At 34.9% G+C, this 27,722-nt stretch overlaps 2 protein-coding genes across 3 annotated transcripts in view; one reads left to right on the forward strand and one right to left on the reverse strand.

Moving 5' to 3' along the window:
* Positions 1–14,665, forward strand: part of LOC130718152 (tripeptidyl-peptidase 2-like) — a 27,054-nt gene extending 12,389 nt beyond the window's left edge. Inside the window, exons 20-34 of one of the 2 annotated variants that reach the window (XM_057568643.1) lie at positions 4,900–5,028; positions 5,132–5,232; positions 5,313–5,430; positions 5,570–5,649; positions 5,793–5,865; positions 6,261–6,346; positions 6,418–6,469; positions 6,554–6,688; positions 6,869–6,940; positions 7,571–7,663; positions 7,884–7,979; positions 8,156–8,254; positions 12,703–12,795; positions 13,724–13,936; positions 14,186–14,665. In XM_057568643.1, coding sequence (XP_057424626.1) covers positions 4,900–5,028; positions 5,132–5,232; positions 5,313–5,430; positions 5,570–5,649; positions 5,793–5,865; positions 6,261–6,346; positions 6,418–6,469; positions 6,554–6,688; positions 6,869–6,940; positions 7,571–7,663; positions 7,884–7,979; positions 8,156–8,254; positions 12,703–12,795; positions 13,724–13,936; positions 14,186–14,344 — 1,599 coding nt within the window. In that variant the 3' untranslated portion in view covers positions 14,345–14,665. The remainder of the gene's footprint in view (positions 1–4,899; positions 5,029–5,131; positions 5,233–5,312; positions 5,431–5,569; positions 5,650–5,792; positions 5,866–6,260; positions 6,347–6,417; positions 6,470–6,553; positions 6,689–6,868; positions 6,941–7,570; positions 7,664–7,883; positions 7,980–8,155; positions 8,255–12,702; positions 12,796–13,723; positions 13,937–14,185) is intronic. The other variant, XM_057568644.1, reaches the window with a different exon arrangement.
* Positions 14,666–16,625: 1,960 nt separating this feature from the next.
* On the reverse strand, positions 16,626–19,577 carry LOC130716735 (cytokinin hydroxylase). The gene is made up of 4 exons (XM_057566746.1): positions 19,167–19,577; positions 18,681–18,910; positions 17,398–18,006; positions 16,626–17,304 (listed from the first exon to the last, which is right to left on the reverse strand). Exons 1-4 carry the CDS (start codon positions 19,459–19,461, stop codon positions 16,879–16,881), a joined length of 1,560 nt encoding a protein of 519 aa, XP_057422729.1. The 5' UTR covers positions 19,462–19,577; the 3' UTR covers positions 16,626–16,878.
* Positions 19,578–27,722: the final 8,145 nt, after the last annotated feature.

Here is a 27,722-nt window from a genome sequence, read left to right on the forward strand (position 1 = left end):
TTCTTCATGCCTACCCAATAGATGTTGGCCGCGAGCCGCCGATAGGTGCGGAGAAATCCGGAGTGCCCGCCATGTGGGGTGGTATGAAATTCCTTTAACATCTGTGGAATTAGAGAGGAAGTGTGTGACAAAACCAGCCTTCCTTTGTACAACAGAATTCCCTGCTGTAGACTGAATTCCGGATGAGTTGATGGGTCATTTTGTAACTCCATGATCACATGCTTAAGTTTTGCATCCTGCTGAATCTCTGTTGCTATCAACTGGTGATCTTCCCAGCGCGGGTACGTGCACACGGTCCTGATCTCACCATATTCCCCAACGCGCGATAGCGCATCTGCTCCCTTATTTAACTTCCCAGGTTTATAAACGATATCAAATTCATACCCCAATAGCTTCGCGGCCCAATTCTGTTGTTCCCCAGTAATAATCTTTTGATGGAGCAATTCTTTAAGACTCTTCTGATCAGTAGACACAAGAAATTTCCGTCCCAATAAGTAAGGACGCCAGTGCTGTATCGCCAAAGCTACTGCCATAAGCTCTTTCTCATAGGCGGACTTAGCGAGGTTCCGTGGTCCTAAGGCCTTGCTATAGTATGCTATGGGTTTCTTGTCTTGCATCAAAATCGCCCCGAGGCCACACCCTGACGCATCACACTCAATTAGGAATTCCTTCTCAAAATCTGGAAGTGCCAAAACAGGGGCCGTTGTGAGCTTCCCTTTTAGAGTTTCAAATGCATTTTGTGCTGCAGCTCCCCACTGAAAAGCATCTTTCTTTGTCAAGTCTGTGAGTGGCCTTGCTATTTTCCCATAATCCCGAATAAATTTCCTGTAGTAACCGGTTAATCCAAGAAAACCTCTCACCCCTTTTACATTCTTGGGCACGGGCCAACTCTTGACACTCGCTACCTTGCTAGGATCAACTGCCACTCCCTGTGCTGTAATCAGGTGCCCCAAGTATTCAACTGAGTCTTGCGCAAACTGACATTTCTTCTTGTTTGCTGTCAAGTGTTGCTGTTGGAGGAGTTGTAAGACCTTCTCAAGATGCAATAGGTGCGTTTCCCAGTCGCTGCTATATACTAGAATATCATCAAAAAATACAAGCACTCCCTTCCGGAGCATGGGACGAAAAACTGCGTTCATCAAACTCTGAAACGTCGATGGTGCGTTCATGAGACCGAACGGCATTACGAGGAATTCGTAGTGCCCTTCATGGGTACGAAATGCCGTTTTATGCACATCCTCTGCCCTTACGCGAACCTGATGATACCCTGACTTGAGATCAAGCTTTGAGAAAAATTTAGCACCATTCAACTCATCGAGCAGCTCTTCAATTACGGGAATGGGAAACTTGTCAGGGACTGTTACCTTATTGAGTGCGCGGTAATCCACGCACATACGCCATGACTGGTCCTTCTTCTTGACCAAGAGCACTGGACTGGAGTAAGCGCTTGAGCTATGTCGTATGATGCCGGCTGACAACATCTCCTGAACCTGCTTTTCAATTTCATTTTTATGGGTATGGGGATAACGATATGGCCTGACGTTGACTGGTCCCTGCCCTTCCTTTATGTTGATACAATGCTCTTTGCCTCGACTCGGGGGTAGCCCCTCCTGAGCTTCAAACACACTGTCATATTCTTGCAACAACTTCTGCAAGCTTTCCTGTTGCGCTGCCTCTAGATGCTGACCTTTGGGAACCTCATGCCGGTGCTCCAAGAGTCCAAACGCTAGCTTGCTGTCAAGGTCAGACCTTCTCAGGATGCTCTGCAACGCCCCCATGGAACTTCCGCCAGCACTAAGACCCTGTAGCCTGACCCACTGTGTGCCGTGCCAGAAACTCATAGTATGCTTTCCCCAATTAGCAATTGTATCTCCCAACGTCTTGAGCCATTCAATTCCCAGCACAATATCGGGGCCTCCCAGATCAAACAAATGGGGTGTGCACGAGAACTTGTAATCCCCAATCTCCAGGTCAAGCTCCTTACACTTACCTCTGGTGTGAGTCTGGAAACCATCTCCCAACTTGATGGACATCCGTGGAGTGTCTTCCACTTCCCAGCTCATTCGTTGCACAACCTTGTGGTCAACGAAATTATGAGTGGCTCCGCTGTCGACTAACACGAGCACGGGCACCCCTCGCACTTTTCCTTGTAGCCTCATGGTTTGTGGCGGCTCACCATGGTCGACGAGATTGCACAAACTCATTATGCTTAGCTCACCATCGACCTCGTCTTCCATCTCGTTCATCTCTACGGCGAGAATGTTCCCATCACCGGCGTCGTCGTCGCCGTCTTCGACGAGCAGCACTCGGAGTTGACGATCGGGGCACTTGTGCATTGGGTGGAAAGGGCCTCCACATTTGAAGCACTGACCCTTTTGTTTCCGCTCCAATAGTTCATGATAAGTGAGATGGGAGAAACCCCTGTCACGTGGACCGGCCCTCCTAGCTTCTGTTGTTGCCCTGGGGTCTCCTTTTGGGCCACCAAAAACTGGTTTAGTAGTAGTCGCGGGCCCATTATCCTTAGTGCCTTTGACCCAGACCCAATCGGTGCTTCCCTGGCGACCCGGCCCCGTTGGGCCAGTCCGAAAACCCGCTCCACCAATCCTCGAACTACGGTTATAACCCGACCCGGCTTCACCCCTTACTTCCTTCTCCACCGCATGAGCGATCAAGAGCAATCTTGAGCGGTTCACTCCGCCCATCGCCACCAAGCTCCTCACCTTTCCCCGTATCTCTTCTTTCAGACCATGCAAGAAGTATCCCTGGTATTGCTTCTCAGGTAATTTTGGGATTTGGGCCGTCAAATATTCGAACTCGGTAATGTACTCCTCCACCGTACCTTTCTGACGCAACTCAGTCAATTGCTCGTACACGTCACCGTCGCCGTGACCGCCATAACGCTCCAGAAGAGCTTGACGCAACTTCTCCCACGTCAGGGGAGCTTCTGATTCGAGCAAAGAGTTGTAAAAATGGATGGTGGGTCCATCCATGCTGAGCTGAGCGAGGCTCACCTTGACCTCCGGTGAAGTCTCTTGCACACGGAAATACACCTCCGCGCGTGAGATCCAGCCCGCCGGGTCTCTCCCGTCGAAGATCGGCAACTCTACCTTCTTTACTGACTGGCGAAACTCCGCCAACGCATCGCCGTGTAGAGGTTGCGTTCGTGGTCCTCCTCCGTTCGCTTCAGGTTGCTCAGGAACCTCAGCGCTTGAGCTTTCTCCCTTGTCTCGGTTTGCACTTGCATCTTCCCTGTGTGACATTTTTCCTAACGATCGTTCCATCATCGCAATCAACGATGCAGGAAGATCCTTCATCGCCGTCGTAACAGCTACCAGCGACGTTCGCATCTCAGCGAGCTCGCCTTCAAGAGCATCAAGCTTTGCTTCCATCGAGTTTGTCGTGTGTTTGGATTTTCTGGGTGGCATTCACTGGTTCCGGCGAATCAATCCGGCAGGTCGGACCAATTTGATGGAAACCCAAAACATAAAATAGAACTGAAAGCAATGAAACAGTAATCAGGATTGTTTATTGATGAATTGGAAATCGTTACAGAGAAGGAAAAGCCTTTCCTAGACTGACCAGAGCCAAGCTCCTATAGGAAGCTATTGCTTCCTACCCATTACTACACGCTCAATGATTCCCGGATCCCCTCTCTACCTCTCACTACCTTCCTTATATTATGGAATGGATTACAATCCTACCTCCCCTCTCTCTCACCAGCTCACCAGCTGTGTTGTTAGTTAGTTACTACTCCCTTTGTCCCTTTTGCCCCTTCTAGAGTATACCTTCCACTCTTTGGGCTTCGACCCCACATGGACTAATGACTCACTTGGGCCAGCTGCTGGATCATAGTTCCTAACATATTTGGTGATAGGAACATAATTTATTATAAAATAATCATACAGGTCTGGTTTTCGAGAGCCTCTCTCCTATAGATTTTGGAATTTAGAGAGTCCCTAAGACAACCACCGAATTTCTGAATGATCACCCATGTGGTTTGAACTCCCTATTTATAACTTTCTAACATCAATAAACTGCTCCTAACAGCTATAAATTGCTCCTAACAGTAATAAACTGACTTAATAACTAATAATATTACTTAATAACTTCCCCTGTTCCAGAATCTGATGGGTATCTCCCTATCATTTGGGCAATTTTTACTTTCTTTAATAAATTTAAGCTTAATCTCCTCTTTTTTGCACTGCCCAATCCACATAATGATCGCCTCATTCATTTAACGGGTGATATTTAGGATGTATCCCAATTCCTTTATTACAGTAGCCTGTTTATTTGATAAAGGTTCCCAAGAGCTTGTTGCACTTGTACGGCGGCACTGTTAGAATTGTAGAGAGAGTGAGAAAAGAGAGAAAGATCAGAGAAACTGAACTGTAATTGTATTGTTATTTCTGAATAGAATGAATGAGCTGTGTCTTGAACAGTACCTCTGTGATATGTATGACTATATGAAGCTTCCACTGACCCATTAATTCAATTTAATTCTCAAACTGAGCATAATTTCTGATCATTTAAACATAATGATGCTTTGGGTTGCATATTTCCCCCTTTTTATTCTTCCTGTATAGTTCAAATTGATTTCCATTAACTAATGGAAAAAGAAAGCATGGCCTTATTTAGCATGCAAATGAACTTTCTATGTAATCCATATTGGAACAAAATTTGTACCAGCATTTAGCTGTGGAAGCATCATATTTTATGAAGGCATACACACTCCTCCATGGCTTAGAACTTATATTCTTTACCTTGCATATAATTGTAATTTGACTGTGATTTTTCTCTCAAACAACTTTTGGTAAACGAAGCATTAAGAAAATGGGAATCTTATCTAGTCTATCTCTGGTCATTGAAGATGCAACCTTTCTAATTTATATAAAATGCCAGGTTGTGTTTCATGGTGTACAAGTCAATCAAGAGGAAATTGTACTTGATGGGAGTGAAGCCCCACTCAGAATTGATGCTGAAGCACTACTGGCATCTGAGAAACTTGCTCCTGTAGCAATTCTAAATAAGGTTAGCTTGTAAAATTTGCTTCTTTGTGTGCTATTCCTTTATTCTTGTGATGTGGGACAATAATGAGGTTAGCCCATTCTCCCAATTTTTGATAAACTTGCAGATAAGGATCCCATATCGACCAATAGATGCTAAGATTAGTTCACTTTCAACTGATCGTGACAAACTCCCCTCTGGAAAGCAGATACTTGCATTGACATTAACGTGAGTAATTAAAATTCCATTATCCATTTCCTCTATCTTTGCGAAATCTAGATGGCTTGTTCTCAGTATTCTGATTTCAGATACAAGATCAAATTGGAAGATGGAGCTGAAATCAAACCTCAAATACCATTTCTAAATGGTCGGATATATGATACTAAATTTGAGTCTCAATTTTATATGATTTCTGATTCAAATAAGGTATTATGATATTTAATTTCCTTTTTTGCTTTTAATAATGAAGGGGGGGTATAGCTTGTCGCTTCAGATAGTATTTCTCAGCCATGTGAACAGTAAGCTTTTTATAATTCAGTTTCATATTTCTACATTCTGATAATAGAAAGTACATTCAAGTGGAGATGCCTATCCGAACCCTACAAAACTTCCCAAGGGCGAATATAATTTACAGTTATATTTGAGGTACGACTCTTTCTTAGTACATATGCTAGATGGCCTCATATCCTTGATTTTTCCTTGTGCTGTCCCATATAGCTGTTCATAGTTATTCTGCTTTTCTGTATTTCCAAAATTCTGCTTATACTAATTGTTGTCTATTGTTTCAGGCATGACAACTTGCAGATTTTGGAAAAGTTGAAGCAGCTAGTGTTATTCATTGAGCGAAATTTGGAAGAGAAGGTAGTATATCTTATTCTCAAAGGCAACTTTATACTATCTCTTGTATCTTTGCTTTAACTGCTGTGTCATTTGTCATTATATGATTGTAAGTCTTTTCAATGGATTTCATCTATTGAATACCAAATCTCTGTTTAGAGGCTTCTTAGTGCTCAATGCTCAATGGTTATGCATTGTACAACTTTTGAACTTTGTTGCTGGCATATTATTTGTACAAATGAAAATTCTAAATTTTACTCGTGATATTTTGACTTCATCAAACACAATATTAGTCAAACAAATGTGAAATGGAAATAATTTAAGTAGTAATTGTATATTAAATTTAAAACTAAGGTCATACATTCCATTCCTTCTATATATTGATTTGATTAGCTTTATATGTTTGTCTTTATTTCCAGGACATCATTAGGTTGTGCTTTTTCTCTCAACCAGATGGTCCACTGATAGGAAATGGTTCCTTTAAGTCTTCGACATTAATTCCAGGGTATGTGACTAGGTTATAATCCCTAAATACCTATCATCTTGTATTGTGGTGCTGACATTGCTTATTGATAGGATAAAAGAAGGCTTTTATCTTGGCCCACCACCAAAAGACAAGCTTCCCAAGGTATACTGTTCTCTTTTCTGAATCCTATAGGTATTTCTATTGGACCATTGTTAGTATGTAATAACATTTGTAGCATTTTGACAGAACTCTCCACAAGGATCTGTATTGGTGGGATCTATATCATATGGGAAACTATCATTAGCCAGTCACGGGGAGCATAAAAATCCAGAAAAGCACCCTGTATCATATCGGATTTCTTATATAGTTCCGCCAAATAAGGTTATTCTCTACCTTATGCAGTTACCTGCCTTGAGGTCTTTTTGTATGCTCTATAATTACACATACATATATGTGCTGGTTTAAGCATGCTCCAATCTGTGCTGATATATGAACTACCATGACATATAACCTATAAGTTAATATCTAACTAACATTGTCCCATTTACCTTTTGATGAAAGATTGATGAGGACAAGGGAAAAACTTCCTCCTCATCTCCCAAGAAGACAGTTTCTGAACGTTTAGAAGAAGAGGTACGCGAAACATATTCAGCAGAAGATATTCCTTGTTCTTTTGTTCTACAATATATTTAACATGAGTTTTGTTTTTGGCGACAGAATATGCACTCTTTTGCAACTATTTTTGCTTAGGACAAAACTTAGACACAGTTTTACACATGCTGTTTTTGTTTTTGTTCAATTACAACAAGACACTTGGGTTGAAAAATGGGAAATTAAGGGAAGTTATAAATTAATAAAATATTAAGAAAGTGGGTGCTTGAGTTTTTCTTTGGGCAACAACACCAACAGTATTGTGGATAAGTTGTCCTTGTGCTTAAACGTGTTTCAAAAAAATACATTTTGTATTGCTACCTACTTTACATTTACAATTTTTTAAATATTTTTAAAATGGGCATATGTATCTCTTCATCGTGATATTTTTACCTTGTCAAAAAAACTCTTAATCTGTACCATCTATTTATAATTGTACTTTCACGGTTTATTCCTCCCTTAAGATTTATCACCCTCACTTTTTCATCTCTCTGTATCCAAAAACATTTTTTTACAGATCTGTCGTCACAATGTTGATTAGATACTATAGATTTCAGATTCTGTATCTTATGTACTGATTATCCTTTAAACTCGCCTTGAACTGTCCATCAGGTACGAGATGCAAAAATAAAAGTGATTGGAGGTCTAAAACCAGAAAGTGATGAAGAGTTCTTGGAATGGAATAAATTGTCTGCCTTACTCAAAGTTAGTATAGAATTTTATCTGACCTCCTAGCTTTGTTAGTTGACTATCTTATCATGATTAATTTGTTGCTTTCCTCTTCAATTTTTTTGATTTGGTTTTCTTTTCGTAAGATATTATATATATTATATGGTTTACTGTTATTCAAAACTATATTCAGCTGTTTATTCTCCACATTCTAAATTATAATTAATAATAGCAAAACTTCTATGTTTCATTACAGACTGAATATCCAAAGTACACTCCGTTGCTTGTGAAGATTTTAGAAGGTTTAGTTTCTAGGAGTAATATCAAGGACAAGTTCCATCATGATGAAGAGGTACATATTGTTGGAATCAAGTAGTACTATTTCCCCTTTCCCCTCTCTGATTTTCCATCCTAACCACAATTTATTATTATCATACTCTTTTGGAAACTTGCAATAGTTGTTTGATTTAATAGTTTGTAAATGATATAAAAGGATGACTATGTGGAAATTATGAATACACTTTGCAGGTAATTGATGCAGCAAATGAGGTGATCGACAGTATAGATAGAGAAGAGTTAGCAAGATTTTTCGCACTAAAAAATGATCCTGAAGATGAGGATGCAGAGGTGCTTATCCCAGTTCCCAATGCTTTAGTTATCCTATCACGCATTTCTGAATTAGTTGTCTATCTGTACAATTTCAAATTGACATGGCATGTTAGTGATATTTGTTCAGAAAATTTTGCAATCTTACATGATGATAGAACCAGCTAAGAATGTTAACAGACAGAGTATTATTATGCAAGATGAACCCTAATCCCAAATAGGAATTAGAATGTACACAGGTGTAAAGCATTCGAGAGGCTCCACTCTCTCCCAATTACTCAAATGATTTAAAGGATACCCAAACCCTCTTAACACTCCCTTATTTATAGGCTAACCCTCTACGAACTAATTAACTCTTCGAACTAACCCAAGCACGCAGTTACCTATCAGGAACTAGCGATCTGGCGTTCCTTATACCACTCAATGAAGTCATTGAAGATGGAAAAGTTGTCGAAAGGAGACTCAAGAGTGTGGGTAGTGGCTCCACCTTGTAATCACAGATTATGATTAGGGCTTCCTCTTGTTAGGCTCTTGATACCATTATAAATGAGAAGAAAACAAGAGGTATTGGACTATCTGTGTGTCTCAACTGGAAAACGAAGTGTATTATATATAATAGGTACAATAAAGTCATAACATCGTTGTTTCCCTGTTTACAATGATTACGCTATCTAATTACAATTAACTAGACTACAACCCGCGCGTTGCGCGGTGGTAAAATTATATTAATTATGCAGTTAATGTAAAATTGAAATAGATAGATGATTATCTCCGTCAAGTATGAACTATATGGTGCTCTAAAAATAAGAATGAACAATTTAGAATTCATTTCAATAGTGACCAACACCTAAATGCAAAAGTAGAGTTAGTAGTTTATTGGGAATAAATTTGTACAACTAAATAAGATATAGCATTGGATAAATTTTTAACCATCGTCCTAGAAATAAAGGCCAAATTCATGTTGGATGAAGACATAACCCAAATAAAGAAGAATGAAATTCACCACCAATTATTTACTTTACACTATAAATATGAAAGCTTAACAAATTTGCAATACACAAACACAAATGTCCTCATAAGAGTCATTGTTCTGGTTACCCAAATTCCTTATCAGGCTCTAAGAAGTTTTCCCATCTCAGAATCCCAAACATGAATATAACATCTTCTCTAGCACTGATAATGGTGTTGTTGAGTGGTTCTAAAATAAGCTCAATTGATTCTTCATTCTGGACCCTTAGTCGCAAGAACTGATTCACAGAATCACAAGTCTAGTATGAGGGATCCTTGGTAGTGCATTTAACGTGGATTGCAGAAGAAAGTTAAACGCACCGATAACCTCTGATCTGATAACCTTTTCCATAACCAAAATCTGTTGTTTTGTTGTGCCTAAAAGTTCTCGACTCAAGGGCCCACTCAAACTCTTGTTTCCATTATTTCTGCGTCAAAATCAGCATCATAGCTCTGCACGAAAAAATAGATTAGGTTTTCAAAACTTTTGGATTCCTATCTAAATTAACGACATAGGTGTAGAATGTAGATAACTAAATGCTACTACAATAAACCTTCCACAGTATGTCGGTATCCCTTAACCTTTAATTACTCTATAAATATTATCTGCTTTCGTTCTTATCAATCCAGATAAACAGCCCCAATCTTTTTCTCATTCCATTTACCTTGAGTTGACCTTCCCAGCCTTACATATCTAGTTCCTTCTCAATCATCACCAATCAAAACAATATTTTGGAAAATGGTGTCTCACATACTTGCAGATTGGATTTTTTACCAGTTGCTTGCTAAATCATGGTGTCCCTCACACTTGCAGATTGTATTTTGCACCACATGTATGCTAATTCATGTTATACAACTGCAAGTAAAATGAAACGCTATGGTTTCCATTTGAGCTATATGTCATCTAAGGCACCACACCAATCTTTTTCCCTAGTATTACCAAATCTCACTTGGAGGTTATTTAACAACATGCAGGGAGCACTTGTATGAAAGAAAGTGCAAGGAGCAGTGCCTAATAGGAAAATCTTAAAAGTAAATATAAGAAAATCTAGAAGGTCTCACTCTATATGTATTTTGTGGTCACTTCCTCATCACTCCAAACAAATTGTCTCAGTCTTCTTATTCCATATACTACCTTAACTATCTCAGCCTGGCATTCTTAGCTTCTTCTCAAACATCACCAACCAAAACACAATTTTGAAAGACTGAAAACTTAAAATGGTGTCTCTCACACTTGCATACTGGATATCGTACCAGCTGCTTACTTAATCATGTTATACAGCTGCAAGAAAAATGAAAAGTTAATGTTTCCATTTGGGCTATCTGTCAACCAAGTCACCACACCAATATTTCTCTTTCCCTAGTATTACCAAATGTCAGTTGGAGGTTATCTAACAACATGTAGGTAGCACTTGGAAAATGCAAGGACCAGAGCCTAATAGGAAAATCTAAAAAGTACATATAAGAAAATCCAAAAGGTCCCAAGTCTAAAAATATTTTCTACTAACTTCCTCTCATCACTCCACACAAACTGACCCAATATTTTTATTCCATCTACTGCCTTGACTATCTCAGCCTTGCTTTTCTAGCTCCTTCTCAAACATTACAACAAAACAAAATTTTGAAAGTGTATGATGTTCCCAATGAGTTTATACAGTTATCCTATAGATACTAATCCATATGTGATTCCTCTTGCATCTGATTGACTTAGACGATAGATATCAAGTGTATGTTATTTTTAGAGCACTCCTCCAACTTTTGTCTTGTTCTATTCTTTGGATTTATTAGACAATGAGTAAAAGCTCATGGTTAATACTTTCATAAACTTTTCTGGTTTAAGAGTAGAGGACATGGAAAGTATTTCAATGCTAATGTCACCCATGTTTTATTTGGAAAATCCAAATCTCCTGGTTTTATATGGGGTTGTCTTCCCAAGTGTGCCAAGAGTGAAGTTGAAGGAATTCTCAAGCAGTATTTGAGGGCTGGAGTTGTTCTAGGCACAGAGTTGCATTCTGTTGGTTCCCACTTTAGTAGATAGACACAATAATCTCACAATTGATTCAAAAAGTTTCAAACAAACAATAAGCACAAGATACAAAGTCACATAAAAACTCACCGAGGCATCAAAGCATCTCTAATATATGGGTATCTTGTATATGGCCTTTGTTGGGTCCAGGTGGGCCAGCATCCTGCCTGCTAGGTAGCGTTCGAAACGGGGCGCTGTCTGCTACGCTATAAGGAAATAACGTTGCGCCCTCACTAACACCAATTGGTTTTGGCGTAGTGGTAAGCGCGTGATCCTTCAGCCTTTGTTCACAACCATTTTCATGCGCGCCATTTCAACCTCTATATTTCTTCTCAATCAAGAGACCCTTTTCAAAACTGTGGAGAAATGAATGTATCAAGTATAATATGAAACACATTAGTGAGCACAAACATAGAAAGATACACTCTTAGAAAATGAAACAAAATGGGAGCTGAGCCTGAGGGGGCAACCAATAATGTTGAAAACCTTTGGTGGCTAGCCATGACTCCCCTGTGCGAGTTGTCTTATTCATCTCCACAACTTCAACGCTATCAATTAAACTGTCAATTTGATTCACCTATATAATAGATAGTAAAAATTGAAAAAATGCTCATATAGTTAGAAGAGAATTTTCAGAAGAAAGAAAGTTCTTTGAGAGGGAAGTCAGACAAATAAAAAAAGGAAGGCAAAAACAAATTATTTGAACGGGAAAAACCACTCACTCAAAACTATTTTAGTCGTTGGCCGTTCGTTTGAAGATGAGCTTACTGCATTAGTTGACAAAGGGCGACGAAGATGTTGGTGAACCGATGGAGGTTCCTTAGGGAGTCGAGTCCAAGGGCGGCGACATTGCAGACGTCGAGGGATTTGAGGATCCGGTTGAGGGTGGCTTGCAGATCTGGGAGGGGTCATGACTTTCAGTGTAGCTTTGAATCAGAGGAACTCGTCGATTGCATAGAAAGGGGTAAAGGGAAAAGAAAAGGTGTAGGGTGTGATACGAACAAGAAGAAACCAAAGAGGAGATGTGTCCAAGGAATTGGAAGAATTTGGAGGTGTCCACGTTGGATTATTTTTGATGTGGCAAAATCTGTATTATGTGGTGCTGATGTGTCAGCGTTACACTCCGCGCTTCACAATTCCTATATTATAATAGATTCAGGATATTCTACCTACTTAGAAGATATAACAATGACTAACTATGATTTTGGTACTTGGCTTATAGAAATTATAGAAGTTGGTTATGTAATTGTTCAACTGGAAACTATGGCATGATGGTGTAAACGTCTTTAAATGCTTAGAGTAGTGTGTAAAATAAAATGTAAATCAATCGTTTGCTAAATTTATTAAACACAAGTTCATTCTAGCAAAATGAATTTTGGGACTGTGGATTTTCAGTTTGCAATTTGTTTGCATTGATGATATAATCTTACTATAGAAAATCAAGAAAAAGATGGAATCAACCAGGGATCAGTTAGCGGATGCACTTTATCAAAAGGGGCTTGCACTGGCAGAAATTGAGTCTTTAAAGGTTAGAGCTTTTATTTCTAAAATATTGATAAATTCTATTTAAATTTTGTAGATACAAATGTGTTTTCAGGTAATCATAATTTTAGATTTTTAGTTGATTTTGAACTCTTTCCAATTTTAGTTGAATATCAAATATTTTATTTAAAGTCTGAAATAGATCGTAAAGTAATAAAAGTAAATAATTATATATTAAAAAAAACTAAAAAATTAATATGATAATTAATATAAATCTTTACGATCCTACTAATTGCATTTTATTTAGGGATTTGCAGCGTGAGTCATTTTTAAATAAGAAGGGATAAATGAGAAATTTTATTACTGTATTTAGGTTAAAAGAGGAGCATAATCTGTTATGGTATAGGTTATTAAAATATAATAAGCTAACAAGGGAAAAGTGCTTATGAGAGAAAAGCTATAAGTTACTGAAATAAACTCGTACTTGTCTACCAAACACATCCATTTTGGTCAAACAAGCATATAAGTTAATCAAATAAGTTAGAAGTTTGCTTAAATGTGATAAAAAACACACTCTAACTTGAACACTTGTTTTGACCTAGTAGGTTTTCAAATTCAAATCAATGTTTGATCTTGCAAAATATAACTTATATTAAACTTCAAAATTAGAAAATATTCCTGCACACAAAGGAAAATTTTGTTTTCCTCTCGAGTTCAAACCATGGATGTATGTCTTCCTCTTGTAACAAAAAAAAAACCATGGATGTCATGTGGCATGAATGTGACCCTTTTTTCGAGTTTGGTATTACAATAATTTTCATGATTTTGCCTGCTTGTGCTATGTAGAATATAGAAGACTGTTTTGTTGTTATGCACGGTGTTACAGTGTTAGAACAAATCAATGTTTCTCATGATGATATTAGTGAAGCTTAATTATTGTTTGTCAAATAAAAGTTACTTGTATTTTGTTAAAGCAGGTAGATGATTCCCTGGATTCGGCGGCAACAGAAGGTGCAAAACAAGATGTAGAAAAAACTGACGAGAAATCCAAGGATGATGGTGATCCAGATATGTTTGAAGAGAACTTTAATGAACTGAAGAAATGGGTTGATGTTAAGTGCACAAAATATGGAACCCTCTTGGTCACAAACGAGAGGCGTAGTAAAAGGCTTGGGACTGCATTGAAGGTATTTTCTTTTTCTCAGTCTTGTATTGGTTTTATTTGTTAGTCACACATTAATGTTATCTGTGTGATTATGGATTAAACTCCTGGCATGGTTAGAATAGATTCGTTGTTGTATTCAACCAGACCGTAGTTGTGAAGCAGCTCTATTCTTTTCTACCTTTTCTGGAAAGTGTCTTTCCTTTTGGTGATCATAGACTTATCTTAAATTTTAAGATTAATCTTATCTGAACCTTTGCTCGCCTGGATTCAGGTACTGACTGACATAATTCAAGAAGATACCGGGCCAGCGAAGAAGAAAATGTATGAACTAAAACTCTCTTTGGTTGAGGAAATTGGATGGACTCATTTGGCTACATATGAGAGACAGTGGATGCTTGTGCGTTTCCCCCCTAACTTGCCCCTTTTCTAGAATCCGAGACACTGAGAGGTACGCGAGGGTGAGGACGTGAATTAGTCTAAAAGATGACCCTGGTCTAAGGGGTCACCTGAATGATTTATATTATTATTTGTAACAGCTATGATCTTGATCTTGATGTTGATGTTGGTGTTGGTGTTGGTGTTGAAGTTCAATTCTCTAGGAAGGAAGCTACCCTTATGAGATGAAAAAATAAGAAGGGTATTGCTATCTAGTTTCTAGGTTGGGTCAAATAAAGTTTTTAAGAATTTCAACATTCTATATATTGGAAACATTGTAGTCTACACTTTTCAATAATTTCATTTGATTTTTTAACTAGTGCTTTTAAGATATTTGTTAGAATAAAATATGAAAAAGAAAATGACCATTTTATACATCTTGACAAGCCTTTAATCGAGAGCTAGATTTGCCACCCCAACCATTAGATTTCACACCCCTCATTTTCAGATTTTTAAGTTCCGAATTATTTCGGAATCTTAGATTCCGAAATTAATTCGTGATTTGTAGTGCAAAATACATGTAACACCCCATTTTTGAGTGAAAAAATTCTTCGGAAACTTTATTTCCGAAATATTTCGGAAACTAAGTGTCCGTAAGTGGGGTGTCATTTCTAATGAGTGGGGGTGCCAAATCTAATGATCCCTTTAATCTTTTTTGGGGGGTCAAGGATAGGCCTTTAAAATGGCTTCGAATATATGGCTTGGGTTCTATAAAACTTACATATATAGTATTAAACTTAATTTTATCTAACTGCATAACAAACCACCCTTAAACTAACAAGTTAAGGGATTTCTTTTCCATTATTTTATATGTTGCTTTGGTTGCTTTCCCATAAAAATATATGTATGAACATTTTTATGTTGCTTTTGTTCTTATGCCATAATCAAACGCTTACCTAAAAAAAATGCCATAATCAAACTAAGTTTTATGTACAAAGCAAGTTATACACATCACACGAGTTATTTTGAATTTAGATGTGAAATTATCTTAAGAAGAGATATATGAAGAGAGTTAATGGTAATAGAGCGATGAAAAACTTAATTGTAAATAAATCAAAACTCTTTACTAATCAAAACGGAAAACATATACTTTAACCAAAGCACCAAACTTCCAATTCCAATGGACTAGCTATAGTTCCTAGCATTTGGCATAGTGGGGTGCTTTATTTTTTTTCTATAAGCAAAAGAAATATTATAAAAAAATACAAATTCTATTAACAACAAGATATACTCAAACTTGTTCATTTGTATAAATCTAGGGAGTGCTACAAAACTCCCAGCGAATTGACAGAAATATCGAGTCAATGAGTCATCGATATAACTAATGAATCATTGGTTGAGTAAGTTAATTAAAATGTGTTTTTTTCTTGTGATATAGTGGTTGATTACAAAATTGAACTTTTAGGGGTCTAGTATTCGAACCACAATCATTGTGATCATTTTTTTCCGCAAGCTATTAATTAAAGTGGATCTAGCTCTAGAGTAAGCATTAGTGGTTGTTAACATCATTGCATGGGTGGTGTGAGGTCATCTACTCCCTCCGGTCCTATTTATAAGTAACAAAAAAAAATTCACATAGTTTAAGAAATGTAGTTAAACTAGATAAAATGCATTAAATATGTCTTAAATCAAAATAAACTTCCAAAATTACCCTTTGTTATTAGTGTTGGAAAGTGGGAAAGAGAGAGAATAATTAAAGAGACACATTTTACAAGTTAGAATTAATAAGGGCATCATTGGAAAAAAATAATTAATATAGCTCAAACTTTCATTTGGTTCTTATAAAAAGGACCAAGATTTTTCTTCTCTTTCATGCTTATAAATAGGACCGGAGGGAGTAATTTTTTATGTATATAGTATAAATTTGGAGTGATTCATTGCATATATATTTTTACATTCACTTGATATTTTTCTTTGGTTTAAATATGGTTTTAGTCTACTGGTGAATAGGTTCCCGAAACTTTTTTGCATAGCTTTAGATCTCTAAAATAAATTTATTTGAAATAAGTCCTTAAAATGTGACATTATTTACATGGCTTAATTTTTGTTCTGTTGCGTGTTAATATCCTAATCTTAGTTAGATGATGACTGTTTACGTAGACATTTTACATCAGTTTTGGTTGGTGAAAAAAAAAATCATTAGTGCCAATTCTCTTATCATTCTTCTACCTCTAACACCACTTCTAGAGGTGGAGGTGGTGGAGGTCATAGCTTCATAAAAGAAAGATAAAAAAAAAAAGTAAAAATAGAAGAGAGAATAATGAACTCTTGAGATATGTATAATAACTCTTTTATTAAAGGTAACTCCATCATGTACAATCCAATCAAACAAAGCTAGGGATGCTAAAAAGCTTGGCTCCTCAAGAGCCAAAAAGGGGGGCGGGGTTGGAACATGCCCTTTCCGGTAAACATATCTACTTGTACAATTGAGTTGTACATTCGTGAAGGGGTTAATTAAACAAACTATAACATATCTTCTTAATTAATTTGTAAATATTATTAGTTGAATTAAATAATATTCTAAATTAATTAAAGAGGCTGAACTATGAGTTGGAGTCCATGAGTTGGCCTTAGGGAAAGCATGGTAGCTGGAGAATGGTGGTAACCTGGTGAAACCTTGAAGCTAAACTTAGAGAGAAGCTGTGTCAACACAATCTTGTACTCCATAAAAGTCAAGTTCCTACCAACACACATTCTCCCTCCAAAACCAAAAGGCAAGTAACCCATCTTGTGGTTGCACCCACCATTCACATCATCCATGAACCTCTCTGGCTTGAACTCATTAGCATCCTCTCCCCAGAACTCAGGGTCATGGTGTATCGCTACCAAATCAATCCATAAGTTGGTTCCATTAGGAACTGTTAAATCATCAACTTTAATGTCCTCTCTTGCCTGTCTTTGTACGTTTGGTGCTGGCGGGTATAGTCGCAGAACTTCATTCATCACACATTTCATCTGATGATTCACAAATTAAAAGAGCTTCTCAGTAAATTAATTTTAACACAAAAAACATTGTAAATAACATGTACAATTGAATTATAGACGTACCTTTTTCAAACCGGCAAGCATAGAGATATCAAGTTCGTTCTCTCCCACCACATCTCTAATCTCATCTCTCAGCTGATTTTGCCAATCTTCATGCGTAGCAAGAAGCAGCAAGGTCCAAGTGATGGCAAGTGCGGTGGTTTCATGGCCTCCAAAGAAGAAAGTCTTGCACTCATCCACCACTTCTCGCGTCGTCAACGGTTTCCCTGACCGGCCTTCAAGGGTATTCCGTTGAAGCAACAACCCTAACAAATCTTGTTTAGAATTATTTTTTGACGATTTCATCCTCGCTTCAATGATGGATAACAAGAGTTCATCGATTTCCTTCCCAAGCTTCTTGGCTTCCAAAGTTTTCTTCACACTCATATACTTGCCAAAGGGAACACCTACATAGCGATTGGTTTTGAAGAGAGTCATTTGTAAAGCTCTTAGTTTGTGAAACACCTCTCTAGCATTTTCATCTTCCATGCTAAAATTAGTCTTTGCTATGATCTCTCCGGCGGTTGCTATGATCTCTTTCTCCACGTCAATTTCGGGGTTGCCGGAGCTTATTTGAGTAGTCCATCTTTCGATCATTTGATTTGTGGAATCAACCATCATGCTTCCCATGACCTGAATATCAAGTTGCACAAGAATAGTTAGAGATGATAAAAGAAATGTAAAAGTAATTAGAATGTTAATTATGAGTATGACCAAAACATTCAAAGCGTTTAACGTCAAGGAAAGAAAGAACACTATAATTGAATTTGCTTGATGAGCCATTTCGTAGTACTTTCCTATAGGATAATGTACGGAATTGGTTAGTAGAAAGCTAAACATTCACAACCTGTCCTCAAGTTTTATAATCTGGAATAAAAAATCATTTTTTGACAATAGCCCATATGTACTTTTATTTTTATTATATATAAATAAATAAAAAAACTTATATGATGAATGAAATTTAAAATTGGTATACCCATGAACCATACTATTATTTGTTCTAAAAAATACTAATATTTAGTATACATTATTCACAATATAATTCTTATATGTTAAAATGAATTTGCAAAGAAACTAAATTTTTAAAATCTAAAATATTGTAAAAGGATAGAGTAAAAATTTGAAAATGTGATTTTTGTGTCTAACACATGAAAAACATGTACGTGAACTATATATAAAACAAAAAGTGCAAAGCACATTCCGACATGATGCTCTATATGTGGATAGATCTTTTTTCCCTTAACTAGAAGCCATGGTAGGTCCAAATTCCATGTGATAGAGAGAGAGGGGGGGGGGGAGAGACAAACCTTGAGGTTAAGGGGATTAAATGCAGGGGCGATAATGTGCCTGTGACGAACCCAATCGTTGCCTTCAACCATGACCAAACCACTTCCAAACATTGGGTCTCTGTCATTTCTAAACACACTTGGTTTTCCCCATCTCTTTGCCATAACCTCTGTGGACATTTTCTTCAAAAACTCAGGATCTGCAATGTACAAAAATGGCTCCGTACCAAGCCAGTACACAAACACCTTACCTACACAAACATATACAAGCAATCATGTGTGAGTGAAACTGAACATCATCTTTTGAAAAATATTCTTCAATATATGAACATACACTTGATTATGTGCATGTTTGGATAGACAGTAAAAAAACACAATGAATCAAAATTGCGATCAACAGAAGCAACTTCATTTAGTTTTTTAGGATTATCCGATGTGAATATGATTTTATTGTAATTCTACACGTTTATCCAAACATACATTATATAGGTTTATAGGAGGACTTACCATGTGATTTCTGCCAGCAAGAAAAGTAGGGAAACACGTGTGAGTGAATATCATGTTGGATCATATTAGAGGAGGATGAAACTGAAGATTGAGTAATGCTGCTATTTTTTCTTTTCATCTCTTTAATGTTTCCAAGTGGAAAACTTGGGGTTGGTCCTCCAAACCCACATAACTTAAGCTTCTTGTGGGTTTGATTAGGAAAAACCCACCAGTAAAGTGTTAGTATGAAGAGCAAAAACAGGCAAAGTACTGCCATGAAGGCAATAAAAACTCCAAATAGCTTTAGGAACTCCATCTCTCTATCTCTCTCACAAAGTGTGTGTATATATATATATATGTGTGTGAGTTATATATATGTGCTTCTATATCTCTATGACTCTTTCTTAAGCTTCTGTATATTTCTTGGTTGTGACTTGTGATGTTGGAATGAAGCAAAATGGTGTTGGTATTTATAGACGAAGGTGACGAGTATTAGAATACGTGGATTTGACTTTTGACTAAAAACAAGTAGGTGATTTTGGACATTATATTTATTCATTATTTATTGTTTGTGAGTCTGCTGAACCTTTTGACCCTCATATTAGACTTGAATCGTTTCCTTTTCTGGTCCAACTTTTGAATATTTTTGTAATTCCAAATATTTTTCCATGGAACCAAAGAATTTTAGTTTAAAGCCAAGAGGTTTAGTTGATTGGTGAATAGTTGCAGCTACATTTCACACATACTTTAGAATAGTTTATTTGTGTTTTAACTTTTCATAAGTGTTATACAAGTGTTTGAGAAAATTTATATAAATTATTGAAGATTTACCAATAAATTATATGAACTTGTTTAATTTTTAAGTTTAAATTAACTTTTGAATAAAAGCTTGTAATTTAATTCTTTAAATTTCTTAAACTAGCTTATGAATTATTTATGTTAAGCCTTATTGCGATAAGTGTTTAGTTAAGCAGTTTAAACAAACACACCATATATATCATGCTTTTATATTAATATATTTTATCTCCAAATAATGTCTATTTTTATATTCTATCAATAAAATTATATCATCTCAAATAAAAATAAATGTAAGTTTATAATTTCCATTTTTTTCAATTGACCTAAAATGTTTTCATTTGTGGGATTGGAAATAAAACACCATTGAGTTGCTTTTTATGCACCCAAAATTACTAATAATACACTCAATTTATTTTCAAAGTTTTACAATTCCAAAAATACCCTTTAATTTAAAAAGTAAACACACTTTTAATGAAAAAAAACTAAACCCAAAATTACTATATATTATAGCTAATGCGTTAATTCTTTATCCAAAAAAAAAAATCTCCATCCTTTCATTTTTTCAGGAATTTTCAGTACTCCCATAATAGTTCGGATTTCTATTTACAACATAATTTTTTCAAGTTATCATTTAATTATATGTGGAAAAAAATCTATAGATCTTCTATAAAAAATTATCATTGAGAACGAATGCAACAAAAGTTTTCTGTTCCGAAACTAAAATTTCTAATCGCTAGTTTTTGTATTAAAATATTTAAGACCAAAAAGTGCAAAGAAAATACATTTTCGGTAAGTTGAACTTCCAAAATAAAATTATGAATTTTTGGAAGTGTTGCTTAGTATTTACACTTTCAAAAACTAACTTTATTTTAAAAAATTTCAAATTTTGGAAGTGCGAAATCACAAAAATTGAATTTTTGAAAGTGTGTTTTTTGCACTTTCGGACATGAACTTGAACTTTCAGAATGCAAACAAGAAACAAATTCATTTTTAGAAGTTTAACTTCTAACTCCCGAAAGTGTTCGAAATCACTGAAAGGTATTTTAGAAGAGAAAAAAAATTTCGTTTTGGGTGTGCACATATCACTTGGAGTGTGTGTAATTACAAAAAATTATCCCCATATTATTTAAGGATAGAAGATCTCAATCCTATTTAATTTCTGCCAATTTTTTCTTCGCATCTCTTTCTTTCTTTTTCCATCACATTAATGTAATATCTTTTTTTTCTATTTTCCGATGTACCAAAAAAAAATATCTTTTTTTTCTCTCTTTCCTTTTCTTTTCTTATCGCATTATTTTTCATTTTTTTCCTATTAATATTCTTATCCTTTATGCATGTGATCAAGTTATTTTCCGTTTTCAAAAAAAAAGTTATTTTCCGTTGTAGTACGGATGGATAAAACTTTAAAAGAAAAAAAAATAAAGGGTTGACGAAATAAATAAAAAAATCATGGTACAACGGATTGACCATTTTGTGTTTGGTCAACTCAACATACTACACACGAGAATGAGAGTTGCCGTGTTTTTTTGGCTCAAATCAAAACAAGTAATAAAATGTGTACTTCGTGTATTGTGAACACGACCCCTACGCGCACACACGAGGAGCAGCATCACTATATATATTTTTACAACAATAATACATCCATACATACATGTATTGAAAATTCTATTCTTAATTATATATACACCATCCAGTCACAAATATAAGCAAAAAATAATATTTTAGGTTCATTCAATAAATGCATGTGACTAGATACATGCATTTATTGAATGAACCTAAAATGTTGTTTTTTGCTTATATTTGTGATCAGAGGGTGTATGTCATTTCCTTGAATTCTTTTTCAGTGTAAGGCTGCTAATTTTATTTAGCTGGGTTGGTAAAAAGTTAGAAAGGAAAGATGGCTTTGAAGAACATTCTTTGTGGTTTCATGCATTTGCATGCAAAAACATTTCAACTGTGCGGAATCACCTCATCTTCGTGGAAACTCTATTAAGAAAGGAAAAATAGTTATAATAATATTTTATAAAAAGCTAACTCAATATGTGCCACTTGCAGTACTACTACTGATTGAAAATAGTTATTTAAACTTTTAATGTTGATAGTTTAATATTTATGAACCACATTTTTTTAGAGATCATTAACCTTTATCATACTGAGTCGAACACAATTGTCTCATAGTATATACTTGTGTTAAAAAAGACACAAATATAAAAGCAACACACTAATCCGAGTTTCAGATCAAAATCAGTTTTTCTTCCTCCTACTAGTTGTATTTTTTTTTCCACTTCATCCTTATGATGAGCATAGGAAAAAGTCTAATCACTCTAGATCATGCATCACATTTAAGATGACTAAAAATTTTACACCATAAAAGTTAGACAAAATTCAATGTCAGGAAAATCATTTGTTGAAAGACAAAATCCTACAAAAAAAATTCTGAACGGATACATCAGTTAAAGGAAAAAAATATTAAGACCGACATATACTAAAGAAACTCAGGCAAATACAAATTAAGTTGCACGAACGGTAGACTATAATTAACTCCTCTTAACTCAAATTTGTTTCTCATCTAGAAGTGAGTATATAAAGGAAAAAATAATTTGTACTTTTGTAGGCCTACTTGGTTTACCGCTAGATAAAACTATATTTGATAAAATTAAGTTTAATAAAACTAAGTTTAAAAAATGAATTTGTGTTTGAGAATGATATGTAAAATATTAAGTTTAAAAGAGTTGAATACTGTTTTGGTAGAATAAAGTTAAATCACTTATAAGGATAAAATCACTAAAATGGACATAAATGATAATATAATATAAATGTGTAGTTTTAAAATGCTAATATTGTAAATGAAGATCTAACACACTTTTTTTAATTGAACAGTAGTATTTAAAACATACTTTTGTTAAACACATTTTCTAAAGCTTAAAAGCACACTTTTATTTGATGACAAATACCCAAGTGAAACGGTATATGTTATAATGTACGGTAACACACTTTATTATTTTATATGAAAACGAAAAAAAATGGTAATCAAACGGAATTTATATGATAAAAATGTCATTTTTAAAGGGCAATAAAGTAAATATACAATCTCTCCATAAAAAAAATAGTTATTTGATTATTTCAACTTGTCTTCACTCATGAAATTTGAAGAGAAAAGAAAATGTATAAAGAAACACAAATTTCAAAATTGTTTTTCCTCTTTTGGTACATATGAAAATATGATCACAAGAGAATAATTATGGTGGGGCCACACAAACTTTGTTCTCCTCTGATCGGTGAGAAAACATGTTCATTAAATTGGTAATTCCAATTTCTGCTGAACCCCTTCACATCCTGTTCATTATAAACCATCAATTCATGGGTACCATTATTGCTAATTCACATCCTGTTCAATATAATAAAATGATAACGAATCATAGATCTTCTCATATTACTTAACACCGTCATGTGTGAAACTTGGTGTATCTCACTTTTTATCAAAGAATCTCACTTTTTGATTTTAATATAAGTATGAATAGAGTGGTATACACAAAATTTTAAGTAACACATCAATATTATGTAAATTTCACACATAAAATGATCATAAATCATTACCTATAAATAGGCATGCTGATTTACTTGGCTATTTTTCTAACAAATAGTTAAACAATAATGCGGTCGGTCATTCACCTCTTTCCCTGGAGTGCAAGAGTGAGAGTTTTCTTCAGATCTATGCCTACTGCCTATTACAAAGCATTGCAAACGTGCATCTTCTGCTTCTTCACATGTTACCTTAGGCAAAATCAAAAGGTGCTTTCTATTTATTTATGGAATGGTGTGCTCAAGTTGTGTTGATATAATTGACCTCATCCCATTCTACATTGTTTTTCCTTTTATTCTAAACATAAACAAGACAGAAAAGGATAATTTTTTTATTCCCCTTCTGTCCGACCAAACAAACATTAAGGACTTGTTTCATTCAATTCTCAATTTTCTTGATTTAAAAATTAATTTCAGAAATAAATTTTATTTTTATTAAAATAAAATCCGTTTTAACAAAATAAAATCCGCAAGTTAAAAAATATATGTTTAAAAGGAAACAGAAATCATTGTCAAAAGATGTTGTGCAATTTTTAGTTTTAAAAAGTAAAAAACAGTATTTATCTTTCTTCCTTTCATACCATAAAACAGGTTCCTTTTATAAGACTAGAAAAAACCTGAAACTGAAATTACAAAAACTATAAACTAATTTGTATTTTTAACATTAAAAGTTGCAGTGATTGGATTTAGGCCCTCCAAATAACCAACAAAAAAAGTTGCACTAATCGGCCCGGCCCTTATATCAGAATCTAGTGCAGATGGAGGCCCAAATGTCACTAGAACATATCCAAAAACCAAGTTTGGAAAGCATTTGACGAAGAAAATAAAGAGTTGGGAAAGCACTCTAAAGGATCACGAATTCCAAATATCTATTCTGGAAAGTAATGATGTTACTTTCATAGAAAGCTACGTTTGGTAATTATCTAGCTAACTGGGAAACTAACACAGTATTAGTAGCAATTAGCAAAACAGTGATCCTTGTATTTCTCACACCATAAAAATGGGCAATCAATGTATAGGGAATCTTACAAAGATGGGCACAACCAGTTTGGATAGGATCTTTGAAGGTTCTGTAGGAATACCTGATATTTTTGTTTAGTTTATTTTGCTTTCTCCAAACATGTATTTAAAAAATATTAGTAGTCAATTATAAAGGCTAAATTATAAATATATGTTTTTCACATCTATTATAATATATAATTTCTTAAGCGCGAGATAATATGGTGACATATTAACCATTTGACTCCAAATACTATTTCCACATAAGCTTTTTAGGGGCGGTGTCAATTTGAACATTATCCCAACCTTTCAAATACCTTTGATATTCTACAACTCTTGTTATTTTAGCTTGTGTAATCCATGGGAAATATTTTTTTAAAACAACTCAAATTTTATTTTGTAATAAATTATTTTAAATATAATCTATATGATAGGTTTAAAATGAAATAGACAAATATATTATAAATATAAAATATTATTAGATTAAATTTAATTTGTAACAATAATTGATACGAAAGCAATTTAATATTATATTGAGAAGAACTAAAATAATAATAAAAAAAATGTAATGTTATCATATATGTTTATATTACAGTGATATATTTAAATCATTGAATCGTTATCATTATACAATATATTTCAAAATTAGTTAATGTTTTATGTAAAATAGTCAATAAAATAAGACTTCAAGATTAAAAATCATTTTACTAATTATATAACACTACAGAATAGGAGAAAACATGAAAATAATATGACTATCATTTAACATCAAATTCATTTTCTACTTCATAATGTAATTGAGAGTTGTTCACTTGTAAAAAATTTGAATTTCATTATAATATTTCATTTAGTATGACTAAAAAATATTCAATTTTTGACATACATGAACTGTAATAATAAAAATAACAATTGCATTTTAATTAACCACCAACATATCATGAGTGCACAAAATAAGGATGACAATAATATATAAATTGGCATAAAATACAAGTAGCTCTATTGTGGACTATGCTAAAATCGATCCACCCACGATCACAAACCTAATTTTTTTCTTGGCGCATAGTAGACAGTCATAAGATAGTCAAAAGTACTTTCGAGAGGGACGTTTTAAGAAAAAAAAATTATTCATGCCAATTTTTTCATTATTAAAAATTATACTACAGTAAAAATTTATTTTTTAATTATACTACATTTTATTTAGCCAAACAAATGTATATTAGTATCTGTCTGCGCAACGCGCGGGTCAACATCTAGTTTCTTTTATTTTTTGTAACTTCTTATCCGTGCAATCAACCAACCGCAAAGTCTTATATCTCAAACATGTAAACATGTTTTCCCCTTTGTATCTAAAATATCTCAGGATAACACATGTTATGGGTATAGGTAATCCAGAAGTCATGGAAAAGCATCAGAGCATCGTCAAGTTTCATCAATGATGATCCTAGAAGTAACAAGCCATTTTTAACCGTTTGTAACTCTATAGTTGTGTCCCCTTAAGCTTGTCTTGATGGACATTTATAACCTGAAACAATTAGCAACATTTCAGTAGAATAAATCAAATCATACATGATACATGACATTACCACCAACTAACAATCATGTCAAACATTTCACGTATAGCTGTGCTAATAGTATAGCAACTACGAGCCTACGAATACTTACTACTTAATGATAAGTTTCTCTTCAGATAACATAGCAAAAAGAAATATAAACTCTACAGTCACTTAGATGAAAAATAATTTTACGCATGGTTGTTAGACATCAGCTGCATATTATGCCTTAATATAAACGTGAGATAGCAAGCAGTTATGCTGGTTTCATTTTCATACGTACCTCCTATGCTGCAGACTACCCTTCTGCTTAAAACCAGTGGCCCATCAGAGAAATAACTGCTCAATCCATCATGTGAGTAGATATGAAATAAAAAGAAAAAGTGGAGTATTAATAAGAAATCTAATGTGTAATATGATTGAAAATGTAATTGAGTAGATATGAAATTATATAGAAATTGGACACCTTATCAAGTGAAATTTGCTTGCTGAAAAGTTGGCGAGACACTTGGCAGTAGCTCCATTGAACATAGCATGCAGCTTACATTTGTTTGCCAAATGCATTTCTAATTCCACATGTCCCAATGATAAACCAAGGTGAGTGCACTCCAATTGAGTGTTGAATTTTATCGGATGAAATTGATTTACAATTTCATAGCTAAGGTTAACCCCTGTGTTAATACCGAAACACTTTGGAGGGGGTTGCACTAAGGTCAGCATGGAAAGTAGAGATGTTGATCTCTAGTTTACTCTTCTTCTCAGCAATACTCATATCCACCATTTTTCCAAAAAGTCTGGATGCGAAGTTCTCCCATAATCTTTTACGGTTTGCCCAAATTTGTGACCTATTATCCCATATGATTTCTTTTGACATCTAAATTAACATACAAAAATCAATATCAAATCAGTGAATACTCCACAATATCAAATCAGTGAATGCTCCAAATTAGATTAGAAGAAGTACTAGGTGTCAAAGGAAAAAAAAAAGTCCTACAAGCAACACAAAACGGCATCATAATGCAAGAGAAGCAAAGTTACAACAACATGCTAAAACGAGCATAATGCAAGAGAAGCAGAGTTACAACAACATGCTAAAACGTGCAAACAACCTGAGGAATATTCAATGTAAAAACAGAGAACAACAATGGAGGAGTGTAGCTTACACTGCAGTAGTATGCTTGAGGAAGAAAGTGTGAAGGAAGAGACCTAGAAATTTTTGAATTAGTAAGAGCAGATATATAGGAAGCGGGAAATGGGAGGGAGAAAGAGATGGACATGTGCAAGTTTCGCGTTCCCTCTATTTTCAACCATTATGGCGTGACTTTTTTTTTTAACGAATGACGTGACCTTAAAAATGAATTAATATTTTTAACAATTTTAATACAAACACACTTTATATATAAGCACATTAACAACCACATTAATCAACACACACTCTTACTTCAGCTCTCGCTTTCACCCAGAGGTACATACATAATTTCATCTATAGTTCAATTCCTATGAAAAGCAGTATTAATTGTATTATATGGTATTGTTGTTAGGAACCTTTGTTAAATGGAGTTGCGCCTGAAGCGCAATTAATTTCTTGTAAAATTGGGGACTCTCGCTTAGGTTCAATGGAAACTCGAACTGGCTTGACTCGGGCATT

Source organism: Lotus japonicus, chromosome 5, assembly GCF_012489685.1.
Source record: "Lotus japonicus ecotype B-129 chromosome 5, LjGifu_v1.2".
In the NCBI taxonomy this organism is placed as follows: domain Eukaryota; kingdom Viridiplantae; phylum Streptophyta; class Magnoliopsida; order Fabales; family Fabaceae; genus Lotus; species Lotus japonicus.